At 48.9% G+C, this 17,628-nt stretch overlaps 1 protein-coding gene across 1 annotated transcript in view; it reads right to left on the minus strand.

Annotated features, from left to right (window-relative positions):
• The window catches only part of GCA (grancalcin), a 75,352-nt gene extending 58,948 nt beyond the window's left edge, over positions 1–16,404 (minus strand). The window contains exon 1 of the mRNA XM_082259979.1: positions 16,181–16,404. Within this exon, the coding sequence (XP_082116105.1) occupies positions 16,181–16,204 (24 nt within the window). The 5' untranslated portion in view covers positions 16,205–16,404. The remainder of the gene's footprint in view (positions 1–16,180) is intronic.
• Positions 16,405–17,628: the final 1,224 nt, after the last annotated feature.

Here is a 17,628-nt window from a genome sequence, read left to right on the forward strand (position 1 = left end):
TAATCTGCCTGCCAATTATACACTCCTGGAATGTGTACAGCAAAGAGGGCTGGAACAAATCGTTCTGCCCAGTTTGAAATGCTGGCTACTTCCAGAGCCGCCAGGACACTTCTTGTGCCCCCCTGGTGATTGACATAAGCCACAGCCATGGCATTGTCCAGTTTAATGTGCACTGGATATCCCTGAAGACAAACTGTTCAATGTTCCAGACAGTCTGATAGCTCGGGAGTTCCAAGACATTGATCAGTAGTCTGGACTCTTGCAGTGTCCGAATCCCCCCCCCCCCCCCGAGTAGAATTTTTACAGAGGACGCCTCCCCAGCCGAACAGGCTGGCATACTTGGGACCACTGTCCAATACAAGGGGGGAGGAAGGATTTGCCCAGCCGAAGCACCGGAGAATGAAGACATTTTAAAGAACTCTTTCCTGGCTCAGCCACATCAGATTGTCCAGAGACTGCGGATTCTTGTCCCATTTGGCCAGAATCTCCTCTTTGCAGGGACCTCGTATGGAACTGTGCAAATGGAACCACCTCGAAGGTAAACACCATTCGGCTCAGCACCTGCATGCAAGTCCGGAGGGATGACCATCTGCTGGACAGCAGGAGATGAATTGCAGCCTGCAGTTTCTGGAGTTTGTCCAGACGAAGGAGCACTCTGGCTAAGGCAGAGTCGAGTCAGACCCAGATAGTCCAGCTTTGTGGACAGAATCAGAGCAGACGTCTGAAAATTCAGAATCCAGCCAAACTCCCTCAAAGTTCGTATAGGGATTTCCAGGTTTTCCACCAGAGCAGTAGGAGACTCTGCTCGCAGAAGAAGGTTGTCCAAATAGCCCAGTACCGCGATCCCCCATTAGCGTAACAATGCTAGCATTGGGGCCAACACTCTCGTGAAGAGCCGAGAAGCAGAGGCGAGACCAAAGGGTAACACCACAAACTGATAATGCTCCTCTCCCACAGCAAAGCGGAGGAAGTGCTGGTGACTGACACGTATTGGAATGTGAAGACTAATGCCCCGTACACACCTGCAGATTATCTGAAGACTTGTCTGCAGATTTACCTTTTCTATGTAGTGCAAGGGCCTGCCGGATTGCATACAAATTGAAAGTGTTTAGGTTTGACCTCATATTATATGGTTTTGGTAAGTCTGCAGACAAAAGTCTTCAGATAATCTGCACGTGTGTACGAGGCATAAGCATCCTTGATGTTGATGGAGGCAAAAAAATCCCCCCCCCCGATGCAGGGGAGCCACCACCGTGCGAATGGACTGCATTCTGAACTTCTGCACCCGCACAAAGCAGTGGAGTGCCTTGAGGTCCAGAATTGAAACGCACCTTGCCTTCCTTGCTGGGGACTGTAAACAGGTTGAAGTAAAAACCCCTGAAGCCGTTCCCAAGTGGGAACCAGGACAATCACCCTTTGAAGTAAAAGATCTTGTACCGCCCCAAAAGAGCCTGTACAAGGACTTGGGACAGTCACACGTTGGAAGAACCTTACCAGAGGGTAAGAACGAAACTCGATCTTTTAGCGGGATTGTATCACCTCGTGGGCCCACTAATCTTATACTGGGTGGTTACCGGGTCCTGGAACCAGCAAAGATGTCCCCCCCACCTCATACGGAGGAGGGTGCACCTTCCTGCTCAAGAGGGTCTTGTCCATGGGTGTGGAGAAGCCCGCTCTTGACTTGCCAGACCAAGACCGAAGGGCTTCGATCTCTTGTCATTTGACCTTTGAGGGACAAGAAAAAAAAAAAAAAAAAAAAAAAAGCTTATGTGCCAAGGAGAGCCTCGTCTATGATGAGGGTCCTTGCCCTTAGTAGCCTGCGTAAAGGTACTCTTCTCCCCCCCGCTGCCCCCGGGCGTGAGACCTTTAAATGAGGTCACCCAGGGTAGCACCAATCAGGCAGGCAATCTCCTTGAAAGGGAAGATCAGTCACGCCTTTTTAGAAGTCTGGTCCGCAGACCAGCATTTGAGCCAAAAGACACGCCGAAGGACCACTGCCAAAACAGAGCTGAGCCACTAGGGGTGCCGCATCCAAAGAGGCATCACAGATAAACTGCAGCCTCTGGAGTAGCTGATCCGCCAGCTCAGCAAGGGGAGCTACTCCCCCCTGCAGGTCATGGCACAAAAGCTTAGCCCTCTCGGCCAGTCTGCAACACCAAGGCAATGGTGAATATCGGCCTTCGTGCTGAACCAGCCAGGGCTTACACATCGCTGGCCACAGCTCGAGTTCCTGTCGGCCGGGGACTCTTTAACCAGAATAATGGTTGCCTTGTTTAATCTGGAAACCGGAGGGTCCACCACCGGTGGAAAAGTTCACTACTTAGGACTCCTCATAGAGGTATTGCCTAACAACTCGCTTAGGGACCCCAAGGGGAAGCCCACTCTTTAGTGACAATTCTGTCAAAATACGCGGAGAAAGGGAACACCTTTGCCACTCTGGATGGTTTGTGAGTGCCAAAGGGAACATGGGCCTCCGTCAAAGCTTTGTCCTCCCAACTTTAGGTCTCAAGCCCAGATACAATCAGTGTGTCCACCAGCGCCTTTTCCATATACGGGTGCAGAAGTGGAGGAATCTGAGGATTCAGGCACGTGGTCGCAGACCCAGCAGGGTGACCCACGTCTGCCGCGGCCAGATCAGATTCAGGATCTGATGAGACAGATGCGTATATGGCTACAATTGGTGAATCAAGTGTTGCCTTATGGAAAAACTCATTTTTGAACATAAGGGTTGCCTTATGGAAAAACTCATTGTTGGGCAACATCTATGTTCAAAAATGAGTTTTTCCATAAGGCAACACTTGGTTTACCAATTGTAGCCATATACATATGGAGGGAGGGGTGGGGTGGATCCATTTAAGCACTACAGCCTTACAAGCCAAGAATATTTTTTCCATTAACATAGTTCAAGTATGTCTTGGTCACTGTCCATCCAAGACCCCCCAACAAACATATCAGTGGGGATGCAAAGACTGCAGACAGTACATCCGTCACCCACTGCCAGTACCCTGCTATGACAGGACACAGCCACATAACATGTGCACAGTAAGCTCGCGGACAAGTACACCAAGTGCAATAACTGGGGTCAGATCATATTGATGCAACCAATTTAGGTGAATTTGTTTATTACTAACAGCTGGGGATACAAAGAGATGACAGCAGCAAGCTTCCTCCCAACATCGGACAAAATCAGGGAGGAGTTGTTGCCATTTAATGCGAACTACCACTGGGGTTTTGTTCGTTGTAATCAACAAATGAGAGTACAAAATCGAAATAAGTCCCCTAGGTCCTTTTGACTGTAATACACCCATCAATGGGTAATTGGAAAAGCTAGGGTCATGGGCACCGAATGGAGTCTCTGAATCACATGGCGAAGCTGGAGATATCTATAGAAAGCGGTTCAGGGAAGTTTACATTGCTAGAGCATTCCCCTAAACTACTCTCAACCTTTTTAACATGGGGAACCCTTGAAATAACTGAGGTCAAGGAACCTCTGCTAATAACTATAGCACAAAATAGGTAGGTTTGTGTGATGGTCACTGGGAAGAATGCGCCCACACTTGTCATTGGGAAGAATCCCCCCTTACAGACAGCTATAAAAAGAAACCCCCTAGAAACACCTGGAGGAACCCTAGTTGAGAAAGCAATCTACCTTTGCTCAGCCAAAATAAAATAAAGGTTGCTGCGACAGTATAGCTATAATACTTAGCAGCCTGGGTCCCCTACCTTCCCACTCTTCTGGCTCAGTCTATTCAGCCTTCAATAGTTCCAAGAGAATGTTGAATGTTTGTTACCCCATCATACACCATGGTTCCAACCATCAACCTCTACATCACTTCAGAGCTTAGCAGAGCTCCAGGGGGGGGGGGGGGGGGGGGATACCTTTGCGGTGCCATTTGAGCCCACCCAAAATGAATGAGCTCAAAAACGCACTGCAAAGAATTGCATGCAATTTGAACAGGAATGTAGTGAGATTCCTGTCCGAATTACATGAGCTTTCCCCCACCACTCCTGTGAGCCCAAACTGGTCAGTGATTTCACCCAGGGTTCCCATAGGAGCAGGAAATCGCATGCGAGTCAGGCAGGATTTGCATGGCTTTACTGTTCAAATCGCATGCAATTCTATGCAGGGATATTTGAGCTCATTCATTTTCTATGGGCTCAAATTGCACCGCAAAGGAATCAGTATCAGTGAGTACTTGAGCACAAGTATTGGTACTCGTCTAACAAAATTGGTATCGGTGCTACGCTACTGGTAACACCAAATACCAAAATCTTTGGGAGCCTGCAGTGCTTGAATGGAGTAAGGTAGAGCGAGTGGCTGCCAGAGAGAAGAGTATAAGAGCTCTTCTACTATAATCACCATATCACAGTATTGACTAGGGTGCACAGCAGTTGTCAGTAACGTTGGTGGTGGGAGGGTCATGGTTTGGGGATGCATGGGTGCTGCCAGCACTGGGGAGCTACACTTTATTGAGGGAACGATGAATGCACAAAGGTCTGAGAAATCGCCCCCAAAGTCGGACTGAAATTGTGCGAGTTCAGTTGACTCTAGCAGGTCTCTCAAGAGTTAGGTGGGCTTCCACTGCGGTGCCAAGACAACCCCTATCCAGGGGCCAGGAGTGAGCCACACGGCAGGGCGCTGCAATTTAAGTCTAGTACACACCATTCGCTGTGTTTTTTTTTTTTTCAACCCAGGGTGTTAAATGAAGACCGCTCCGGTGGAGCTGCTGTACCAACAATCCGATGTTAGTACAGCATCTCCCCTGCTAAGATTTTGTGTTCTGAAAGGGGGATGGTCCCCCCAACAGAACACTCCGGTCGTGCTGATTGCAAACCATTGTAAGAGTGCCTACCACATGAGCACAATCAAAGCACCACAATTTATGGTTTTCCAGGCTGCACACCATCTTGACATAAACAGTACAAGTCTCCAGCCTCTAAATCTGTACAGATCATGAACTGTCCAGAATAGAGACAGCTGCTCCCTATGGGCCTCCCGCACTGGTGTCACTACTAACAGCTGTCATTATTTCCTAGGAAACAGACTCAGCTGTCATTGTGCAGAACAAGTTTCACTCCACATGGTGTTTGTGGAGAAATAATGACTGTTCTTTGTAACCACCTACAAGGCCTATGTTGGGCATAAGGTAGAGAAACACTTGTCAGCCCATGCATCACCCCTACATACCTTGCTCAGAAATAAAGTACTGTACATGTAAACTCAAATCATTAAAAAGATACTAAAGTATAGGTTTTTTTTCCTTCAATAAAAATAACAAACCTGTTCTACTTACCTGCTCTATGCAGTTGGTTTTGCACAGAGCATCCCCAATCCTCTTCTCAGGTGCTCCTGGGCCCTCCCTCCTATCTAGTGCCCCCACAGCAAGCAGCTTGTTACGGGGGGCACCCGAGCCGAGGCTCCCTGTGTCCATTCAGACACAGAGCTGCAGCCTGCCCCCGCCCCCTCTTCTCATAGGCTCACTGACTGACAGTAGGCTTGTGACGGTATCAGATTTTCATGCTGCGATTAATTGATTAAGGTTTTGCCACGGTATACGGTATTATCACGGTATTCTATTAAATTTAATTAAATTTCCACCTCACTTCAATTTCATTGCTGAATTTAGGGGCTTTGGTTCACTTATGCACATTATTATATAGTCAGTCAGTACAGACTCTGTGAACCAGGCCTAAAATAGGTCATCAAGCAGTGTCTGGCCTAACTGGTGATAACTGGTCCTGGCGCTCGGCTCCGATCCGATGGCCTGGTCATTAAGAGGGCAAATCCTTGTGGTCAAGAAGTGGTTAAACCTGAAGGAGGTGTTGTTTATAAATTACTTTACTATTGCTTTAGGCCTGGTTCACATGTATGCGGGTTGGCGGTTCACATGTATGGGGGTTGGCGGTTCACATGTATGCGGGTTGGCGGTTCACATGTATGCGGGTTGGCGGTTCACATGTATGCGGGTTGGCAGCCCACATTTGCACAGGCATAGCAGCCCATTGATTTGAACGGGCTGCTATGCCCTCATTTTCCGCAGAAAAAAGGTGCATGCAGCAGTGGCCTTGAAATCCATCCTGCTTTTGCACCATGCGACTAACCTGCAGTTCCTGCTCTGGCAAGCTTTCTGCATTTTTTGTATACGTGGGCACGGCATTTAAAAACAGTTTGCTTGTGCAGCAATGGCAGGTAAGTCGCATGGTGCAAAAGAAGGATGGATTTCATGGCCACTGCATTTTTTTAAATTCTGCATGCACCTTTTTTCAGCTGAAAACGCAGGCATAGCAGCTCAAGCCCATTCACATCAATGGGCTGCTATGCCTGTGCAAATGTGGGCCCCCAACCCGCATACATGTGAACCAGGCCTAAAGCAATAGTAAAGTCATTAATTGGTTAAACCTGCAGGAGGACCGGTGTTTTTATCTATTAATTATTATTATTATATAGAGCTGCACGATTCTGGCCAAAATGAGAATCACGATTTTTTAGCTTGGAATAAAGATCACGATTCTCTGTGTAACAAAAAAAAAAAAACTGGGATAACTTTACTGTTACGTTTTTTTTTTTTTTTTTATTCATTAAAGTCTATTAATTGCGTTTGAAAGACTGCTGCGCAAATACAGTGTGACATAAAATATTACAACAATCGCCATTTTTTTCTGTAGGGTCTCTGCTAAAAAAATATATAAAATGTTTGGGGGTTCTAAGTACTTTTCTAGCAAAAAAAAAACTGATTTTAACTTGCAAGCAACAAGTGTCAGAAAAAGGTCCAGTCTTTAAGAGGTTAAAAGATACAAATGTAATCATTTTTGTTTATAGTTACTGGCAGACTGATGCTGATAGGCATTAGCTGTGTGAGTGAATGAGTCATCCAGCTCACTGAAATGTATCAATTCACAAGTCAGACCCAGGAGCAGATAAACTCGGTATTTTAAAAATGCCACAATAACAATACCGTGGCTATGCAATACCGCGCTATATCGAATTACCGAAAACCGGCATATGTCTAACTGACAGCAGCGGGCGCCAATGGCCCCGCACTGGTGTCTGAGCCAATGGGGGGGGGGGGGGGGGGGGGGGAGTCCAGGACAGCAGAGTCTTTTGTGCAACATTGCTGGATCTAGATGGATGCATTACGACAAACCTGCCTTTACAACCACTATAAACCCTGGTTCACACCAGTGTGGCTTTGAAATCACGCTACTTCAGCACGATTTCAAAGACGGCGATCAGTGCGATTTCATGTGCAGCTTGCTGACATCTGTGCTACTTCATTTACACAGATGTCAATGCAAGTCACATGAAATTGCACAGGAATAGCGCAGTAACCTTTTTAACCACATCCCGCCCACCCTATAGCAGAATAACTGCGGGAATGTGGCTGCATTATCCTGACCGGACGTCATGACGGCGGCAGGATAATGCGCTCTGCGCGCCCCCCGGGGGCGCAAAGAGCAGCGATCGGTGATGGGAGGTGTCACACTGACTCCCTGCATCTCCGATCTCAGTAAAAGAGAATACTGACGTAGGCTCTTTACCATGTGATCAGCCGTGTCCAATCACGGCTGGTCACATAGTACACAGGAAGAGCTGTTGATCGGCTTTCCTCAGTACGTGCCTGACAGGCATGAGTAAAGGAGCGTCGATCGGCGGCTCCTCTGACAGGGGGGGTGGGGGTCGGCACTGGTAATCAGATCATTGATTACCAGTGCAGACCCTCGGGGGGGGGGGGGGGGGCGGGTGCCACTAGAACCACCAGGGATGCCCACCCATGACCCCAGGGATGCCCACTATGGCCACCAGGGGTGGCAATCAGGGCTCAGGGAGCACCCCATTGCCATCTATCAGTGCTGCCCGCCAGTGCCCTCCATTGCCATCCATCAGTGCTGCCCTCCATTGCCATCTATCAGTGCCGCCCACCAGTGCCCATTATTGCCCACCAGTGCCGCCTATCAGTGCCCACCAGTGCCACCCCATCAGTGCAGGGAAAAAAAAAAAAAAAAAAAAAAAAAACTTATTTACAAAATTGTATAACAGAAAAAAAACTTTCAAACTTTTCGGCCTTTTTATTTGTTTAGCAAACGTGATCAACCACCAAAAGAAAGCTCTATTTGTGGGGGGAAAATTACATAAATTTGGTTTAGGTACAGTGTTGCTTGGCGCAATTGTCATTCAAAATGCAACAGCGCTAAAAGCCGAAAAATTGGCCTGGACAGGAAGGGGGTGAAAGTGCCCTGTATTGAAGTGGTTAAAAGTTGTGGAATCTTGAACAGCTCTATTGCCGGCAATGGGCTGCGACTTGTCATATGTTTTGGAACTGTAAAATCAGAAGACAGATCGCACCGGTGTGAACCAGGGGTAAAGCTGAACTCCAGGTATGGATTTTTTGCCTAGGTACATAGGTAGAACACAATTATCGCTGCGGGAGGGATTCGAGCAATCTTCTTTCCTTCCACCTGTGGCATAATCGCATGCCGACCTCCTTTACATATACAGCAGCGACCCAACCTCTCTGCGCTGGATTACGTATCCGATACGCGATCCAAAACTTCTGACTAGGAGGCACACACATGTGCCCATCCCCTCCGGCTGTGCTGGTATTTGTTTCAGGATGGCGGCGATTCTACCCACGATCCGAGACGCGACGCCTATATGTGAATTGAATTTAAGTCCATTCAATCCAAAATCAAATGTTAAAAGCAAACAAAAACGACAAACAAACATGAGAAATTTTTGTACAAATTTTTCTAAGAATGTTCATTCAACATTTTACCCATCTATGGGCAGCTTAAGGCAAATATTTCTTATCTGTGGGGGAGGAGAGGGGGGAGGTTTGAGTTTGTCACATTCCTTGAGTTTGGCCTTAGGCCCTTTTCACACTTATGCGACCTAAAAGTCACACGATTTTGACTGCACATGAAGCAATGCAATGTCTATGGACCTCAAAACGCATTTAAAATCTGCCCAAAGTAGTGCAGGGACTGCCTTGAAGTCGCACAGATATGAACGGTACTCATTGGAAATCATTGAGTACGAATTGTCATGTGACTTTGTTGTCCCAAATCGCACAAGTCTGAAAGGGGCCTAAAGCCCAATTCTATGTGAGATTTAGGCTCCATTCACACCTGTGGTTCGGATTGCGGGTGGAATCGCCGCAAATTATTGGCCACGCTTTTGATCCCGTTACTTTCAATGGCACCCCAATTGCGGCACGATTTTGCCGCGATTGTCACCCGACAAATTGTGCAAGCAGTATCGCAGGACGCCTGTCTTCGCAATCGGAGCGCTATTCAAAGTAAAGGGGTAGCAAGCGAGTGCCACCATTTGCAGCGATTCAGGAATTGCAAGCAGAATGATGCCAATTCCAGCCGCTATCCCAAACGCCAAGGTTTTAATGGAGCCTCAGGCTGGGTTTACATTGGTGCAAAAACAGACATCGCATTGCTGTGCAGATCACATGCGATATCTGTGCAATGCAAATTCAGCCATACAGTTTGTATAGCGCAATTCACATCGCATTTGGACCAAAATGGTCAGGACCCTTTTTGTGGTCTGCACTGGAATCGGATCACACCTATGCGATTCAAATCCTGCACCATTTCACAGTGCGCACTGCAATCCGATCTGGGGGGGGGGTCATTAACGTTACACTGACACTGGTTCGCAGATACCAGTGTGATCCGTCTGCGATTCAGGTGCAACGTGGGAACCCACACAGGAGACGCAGGGTTTCCTGCATCGCACCAGTGTGAACCCAGCCTCAATCAAAACGTGGATCTGGCTGTTTTCTTTAACCCTTAGCACGGATCCAGCGATGCTGCACCACCCCTCCTCCAAGCTGAAGCTGGCCAAGCATCTACACCCCTTCTTGCGAACCTGGGTGTCAAAGCCCTGCCCCCCACCCATGACTCCCACTAGAGCTGCAAGTAGCAACTCCACTTCCAATAAAAGAATCCCTGGTGATCCGGCCATGAAGGTGAACTTCCTGTCATAGGAGAACTCTGTCCCTCTCTAGGTATTGCTCACTACTAGGCCTCGTCAACACTGGGTGTCAAAGCCCCGCCCCCCCCACCCATGACTCCCACTAGAGCTGCAAGTAGGCCTCATCAACACTGGGTGTCAAAAAAGAAGCTTTAATGGGCATTTGGCTTTTTTTTCTGCTTCTAAACACCCCTCTATGCAAGTCTTTATGCCCCATGTACATGCGGGCCAAAAGCATCATTTTTCAAACACATTTAGGCGCGTTGAGTGTTTGGGCGTTTATGCGTTTTATTGGCCAGACTAGTGATTTGTTCTGGCCATGGAAATGAATGACTGCTTAGTAGCATTTAGGGATGTTTACACACATTTCGATGCGTCAGACTTTCTTTCTACCCAAATGCTCCTCCCCTGGGTGCGATTTTGGTGCGTTTAGATTTCTGTCTCTAAATTCCATTAAATGCCTATGTGTGCACAGGCATAAAGGGGTGTTTAGGGGCAGAATTAAAAAAAAAAAAAAAAAAAAAGAAAGTAAAAACAGACACCCGACAGCTGCATGAGGCCCAAAATTATGTTTGAGCAGAAAAAACTGCCCGACACACCTAAAAGTGTAAATGCACCTAAAATCTAGGCGCATTTAGGCTCCTTTCACTTTTTTGCGACTTGTTATGCGACTAAACAAAGTTGCATGACCAGCCATAGCCCATGCATTTCAATAGAAGCCAGTAAAACTTTTTCAACTTATATGGTCAAGGCAAAACCTAACGCTAAACTTGCTCTTTGCTACATTCCAAGACTATTCTAACCCTGCAAATCAAAAATCACTGTACTTACCTTTTCTACACCCGATCCGGTCTGGTCTCCAGCGATGGAAGGTCGGAGCAGGAGCGGACCAACGACGACAGAAATGAATGGGAAGTGACGTCACCCATAGACTTACTATGGGGCTTCCGTTGTTGAGTGCCTCTCCTGCACCCGCCTCCACGCTGAAGCCGCCGTTGACCAATCAGCATGGGACCGGACCGGACGTGGAAAAGGTAAGTACAGCGATTTTTGCTTTGTGGGGTTAAATAGAATAGTCTTAGAATGTGGGAAAGAACAGGTTTAGCGTTAGTTAGGTTATGACTGGAGTTCTCCTTTAAAGTCACAAACTGGACTTATCCTTTAGGGCCCTTTCACACACTCTGGCCGACGGACTCCGTTTATCTCTTGCACTTTTTTAATTTTATTCACACACCCACTAACCCAAATTTTTGGTAAAACAAAAGGATTTTACGCTGAGTACAGAGATACCAAACCTATCCTGCTACAAGACCCCCAAATCCCTGTCCTTAAAAGCATTCAGTCACACCAAGATAGAGCTGCACGATTCTGGCCAAAATGAGAATCACGATTTTTTAGCTTGAAATAAAGATCACGATTCTCTCACGATTCTCTGTGTAACAAAAAAAATTGGGATAACTTTACTGTTACGTTTTTTTTTTATTCATTAAAGTTTATTAATTGCGTTTGAAAGACTGCTGCGCAAATACAGTGTGACATAAAATATTACAACAATCGCCATTTTATTCTGTAGGGTCTCTGCTAAAAAAATATATAAAATGTTTGGGGGTTCTAAGTACTTTTCTAGCAAAAAAAAATGATTTTAAACTTGCAAGCAACAAGTGTCATAGAAAGGTCTAGTCTTTAAGAGGTTAAACTTCCTTTCTCCCTGGCAGAGGGAAGGAAAAGATACAATGTAATCATTTTTGTTTATAGTTACTGGGAGATAATGCTGATAGGCGTTTGCGGGAGGAAAGATACAATGTAATAATTTTGTTTATAGTTACTGGGAGTTTTCCACAGCTGTTTTCTCTGCTCCCTCAGCTATGCAAAGAATCGAGAATATGTCAGGTTTAGATCGTCAGGGGGGGTGAATCGAGATCGCGATTTTCATACGATTAATCGTGCAGCTCTACACCAAGATCGGTGTTTTTTAATGCTTGAGACTTTTAAAAATGGTCCTGCTGATATCTGGGTAAACCGGACGTGCTGTCAGGTTACTCTATGTTCCAGGTTACTATAGCCGAGAGCCACAACTGGGCTTTGTTTTTTGCTCTCTGATCAACTGGTGGAAGCTCCAAATGGTTGCGCGGGTCTCCCAGAGAGACAGAGGAGCCTGAGAAAGTCGTGAGAGGCACCGGGAGGGGGGATGGGACATCTTCTGCCACTTGTAAAAGCAATCCAGCGTCTAGTCAGCCACTAGGATTGCTTTTACAAGAGAGCTGACTGCCAGTTTTAAAACCGGTACCAAGATGATGTCTACAGCTGCAGGCATCACCCCGGAATAACCACTTAAAGTCTAGCGACATATGGGTACATCGCTTGGCTAAGGTTCATGAGGATGCAACTTTCATGCCATTGACTTCAATGTAAACTCCCAAAAGTTGCATCTTAAAGCAGTGTGCCAGCCCCCCCCCCCCCCTCCATAAATTATAAGTCAGCAGCTACACATACTGTAGCTGCTGACTTTTAATATTAGGACTCTTAGGGCTCTTTCACATGAGCGTTCAGATTAGATCCGCCTGTCAGTTTGATCGCATCCGATCCTGTCCGTGAAATCTGGAACGGATGGAAACCCTATTTTCCATCCGTCCTGGGGATCGGATGAGAGCGGACAGACAGTCCGCTCTCATCCAATCCCCCATAGAGAGCAGCGGGTGCTGCGACACCTCCCTCTCCGCACTGCAAGCGGAGACGGAGCTGTCATCGGAGGCGGACTGTGTGAAAGAGCCCTTACTTGTCCTGGAGTCCAGCGATGTCAGCACCCCAGCCGATGCTTCCATTGGCTGTTGGGTGCTGCTGCCGCCATTGCCGGTAAGGAAACCCGGCAGTGAAGCCTTGCGGCTTCACTGGTGGGTCCCTACTGCGCATGCGCGAAGCACGCTGCACATTCGGATTAGCTGGCCAAGGGGGAAGGAGGAGGGGGCCAAACTTCAGAGGGACAGCACCATGGCGCCGCCTCCCGAAAACAGGAACCCGTCTCCCCCCCCCACCCCTGAAAAGTGCCAGATGTGGCACCAGAGGGGGGAGGAAGCAAATGAGCAGAAGTTCCACTTTTGGGTGTAACTCTGCTTTAAGGTTATCAGTACAATAGTTGTGCAACAGTCAAAGCCAAAGTCCCCGCCATCCAAAGTTTCAATGGAAAGTGGCACAAGTGTGAACGGAGCCTTAGAGCTTGAACTTTCATTCATTTCACTGGCCAGAAATAATGAATAAACTCCCAAATGTTTGACCCACCTAAATCAGGGATCCTCAAACTACGGTCCTCCAGCTGTTGGGGAACTACATGTCCCATGAGGCATTGTAAAACTCAGCCATGACTAGGCATGATGGGAATTGTAGTTCCTGAACAACTGTAGGGCCATAGTTTGAAGACCCCTGCACCTAAATGAATCTTTAGCTGCTGTTCTCCTTCCAGGATAAAAGGTGTTCAGAAGAGGGTGAATGAGGCCTTCCCATGCCACACGTTCTCCCAATGGGGACCACAAGCAGCTGTGCTGACATCACACCGGCATATTCTATTGTCACCATCAGCAAACTCACCCAGAAAATGACATGTAGCCATCACTGGAGGGCATGTGGAGGCTGTAAAGAGGCTGCAGGAGATTAGCAGGGGTGATATGCAACAAAGCATTGCAAAAATAAAAGAACAGGGAATACGGTGGGGTTGCACCGATGTGGATAGCGGCATCGGCACCAATACCAAGCATTTGCACTGCTGCTATACTCCGATACCTGAAACCTATACCAGTGTGGTGCAATCTGAGCTCATACAAAATGAATGGGCTTATTAAAGTGCACTGCAAAGATTTGCATGTGATTTGAACAGGAATGTGCTGCAAATACTACCTGAATCGCATGCAGATTCCTGCTGTGTGAACCTAAGCTTTTCATAGCGACTTCAGCTGGGTTCACACAGGAGCGGTGCAGGAAAATGCATGTGCCGCACCGCATTCCTGCTCAAAACGCAAGCAACCCTGGGATTTGAGCCTTCACCTTGTATGTGCACAAATCGCACCGCATAGACATCGGCGCTAGAAAAATGGTATTTCATCATTTATTTCTATCTAGCATCTATGTACAGCCACAACTTGGATAAAGTGTGCTCCTATGGTGGTTGGGGGGGGGGGGGGGGGGCCAATAAAATCTTGGCCTGCAACTTGTCATGCAAACTTGATATCCACAGTCGCATGTGAAAGAAGCCTTACTAAGGCTGGGGCAGCTTTGCATGGTAGCCATCCGCTTCCAACCTCAGCTTCTTCAATGAAGCATTGCCACATTCACATTGGTCACATAGGACATGTCAAATCAGAGCCAATTGCACCGGCCGAATCAGCGCGACGCAGACTTTGTGGCACCAATTCCTGCACTGCAACTTCGGGGGGCGATTTCAATGGACATCTATTTATGAACCCGCCCCGCAGAGGTCTGAAATCTCCCCTGAAGTTGAATTGAAATGCTGGCTTGAACTCGCAAGATTTCAAAACTACCTCATTGTGAACCTGGGCTAAATCCTGGAAGCTGATTGGTTAATGAGCACAGCTGAACCAGATTCTGTGCGCTCCAGTTTTCCCAAATCAATTCCTGAATCTCGTTACAAAGTAACAAAATCAATGACCTGATCTGCGTCAGACATTCGTGAACTCGGCCGGGAACTGCACTGACACCAGGATTTACATGGCTGAGTCCTGTCCGAGCCGGCATCTCAGTGCAGGAAGTAGATGATGCCTAAACAAACATGGCTCCGTCCTCCTGGCATGAAAAGCAGGTGAAGCGATTGGGGTTATCGCAGTAATCCCCTTCCTGGCAGACAACTCCCGCACCACATCCCCCCCTTTCCCCAGACAACTCCCGCACCACACCCCCCCCCCCTTTCCACAGGCAACACCTAAGTCGTATCCCCTGGTCCCCAACAATTCCTAGAAGGCGCCCCCAACCCCGGTCTCCCGCAACTCCACAAGGCGCCCTCTCACCCCCTCCCCATCCCGGCCTACGGCAACTCCCACAAGGCGCCCTCTCCACCCCCACAAGGTGCCCTCTCCACCCCCGGCCTACGGCAACTCCCACAAGGGGCCCTCTCCACCCCCGGCCTACAGCAACTCCCACAAGGGGCCCTCTCCACCCCCGGCAACTCCCACAAGGGGCCCTCTCCACCCCCGGCCTACGGCAACTCCCACAAGGGGCCCTCTCCACCCCCGGCCTACGGCAACTCCCACAAGGGGCCCTCTCCACCCCACCGGCAACTCCCACAAGGGGCCCTCTCCACCCCACCGGCAACTCCCACAAGGGGCCCTCTCCACCCCTGGCAACTCCCACAAGGGGCCCTCTCCACCCCACCGGCAACTCCCACAAGGGGCCCTCTCCACCCCTGGCAACTCCCACAAGGGGCCCTCTCCACCCCTGGCAACTCCCACAAGGGGCCCTCTCCACCCCTGGCAACTCCCACAAGGGGCCCTCTCCACCCCTGGCAACTCCCACAAGGGGCCCTCTCCACCCTCGGCAACTCCCACAAGGGGCCCTCTCCACCCCCCCGGCAACTCCCACAAGGGGCCCTCTCCACCCCCCCGGCAACTCCCACAAGGGGCCCTCTCCACCCCTGGCCTACAGTAACTCCCACAAGGCACCCTCCTCTACCCCCCCCCGCAACTCCCACCGCATTCCCCAGTCCCCCACAACTCCTACAAGGTATCCCCAACAAATACACCGCATCCCCCCCCCACAACTCCTACAAGGCGCTCCCCTTGTCCCCGAAAACTGAACCCCATTCCCCGCTCCCTGACAACTCCATTGCATCCCCAGACTTGGACAGATTTCAGTATATATATATATATATATAATCTCTCTATCAGGAGCCAGACCGGATTCCCTCTATATATGAAGGCAGATGAGCAGAGAGCACACACCGTACAATCTGATCGTACAATCTACCGCCATCTGTGTAATAGGAGGTCACACAATCCATCCCATGTGCGTCCAATCACAGGCCCTCGTGGTGGGTGGATGGCGGTAGATCGTACAATCAGATTGTATGTGTGATCAGACAGTGGTATAGAGGAGGCCAGGCTGAGAGTGGTGTTCCCTCCATGATGTGGAAGGCTCGGCCCCTCCATGTTGTATGACACTCGGTGGTGGTCGCCCCCCTCCCCCTCCATTACTCACTCCTCCATATCCGGGGTACGCCATGGTGTGGGCGCGCTGGGCTGTGTCCGAAGAATGGCGATGCTCCGATCACACACCGATCCCCTCCTCCGACCTCCGACGTGTAAAACTACAATCACAGAACTGTAACGGACCAAACACCGTACGCGGCCTGTCTCCGCCCTCCGCTGATTGGTTGGCCAACTCCCCCGGGTGTGGCCGCGCCTTTCTTCAGTCAGTGACCTCGCCCACTGGCCATGACGTCATTCCATATTGATGCTTCCGAATACAAGGAGACCGCGCCCACCAGGCCTCGGAGGGCGGAGCGGACGTGACACGTGACTTCCCGCACTCGTACAGGTTCCCCCTGTGTGTGAGGCTCTTTGTTGGCGGCGATGGGGGGAGGGGGGAGGGGATCAGCCCCTCGTTGTGTGTGTGAGCGGCATAGACATGTCTGTTCATGTGCAAAGCGGGCTCCGCCCCTCAGAACACAAGGCTATAGAAAGGGAGAGAGGCACGCACAGGGGGTAAAGTGGGTGTGGCAAAACTGATTTAAGGCGTGGTTTTAATGCTACCTATGGGCACACCTCCCCACACCTTATCATTGCTGGCATGAAAAATAACCTACACCTGTCTGCAGCTTGTATGCTCCTCAGTGTGTGGTCACATGACAGGCTGGGCTGGACCACTGTCACATCTGTGCAGGTGTGGATGAAGCCTTTTCTGCACATTTTCAATGCGTTTTTTTATTTTGTAGGAGGAGGAGACTGGTATTCAGGGCCCAATCACACCAGGGCGTTTTAAAACGCAATATGTATTAACAAACACTTATAGGCTGCACTGATGGGCTACACTGATAGGCTGCACTGATAAGGTGACACTGATATGCAGCACTGATGGGCACTGATATGTTGCAGTGATGAACACTGATTAGGTGGCACTGATGAGGCTGCCCTGATTGGCACTGATGGACACTGATATGCTGCACTGATGGGCAATGATATACCGCAATGATGAACACTGATTTGCTGCACTGATGAACACTGATTTGCTGCACTGATGAACACTGATATGCTGCACTGATGGACACTGATATTCTGCAATGATGAACACTGATATGCTGCACTGATGGACACTGATATGCTGCACTGATGGGCAATGATATACTGCACTGATAAACACTGATATGCTGCACTGATGGACACTGATATGCTGCACTGATGGGCAATGATATACTGCACTGATATGCTGCACTGATGAGGCTGCATTTATTGGCACTGATGGGGTGGCACTGATGGGGTGGCACTCATGGGCACTAATAAGCTGCACTGATGGGCACTGATATTTTCCACTGATGGGCACTGATAAAGTGACATTGATATGCTGCACTGATGGCCACTGATATGCTGCACTGATAATCAGGTCACTGATAATCAGTGTAAATGTCCCCTGTCACTGGAAAGCTGATT

This window comes from Pelophylax lessonae, assembly GCF_965119305.1.
Source record: "Pelophylax lessonae genome assembly, chromosome: 6".
Lineage (NCBI taxonomy): Eukaryota > Metazoa > Chordata > Amphibia > Anura > Ranidae > Pelophylax > Pelophylax lessonae.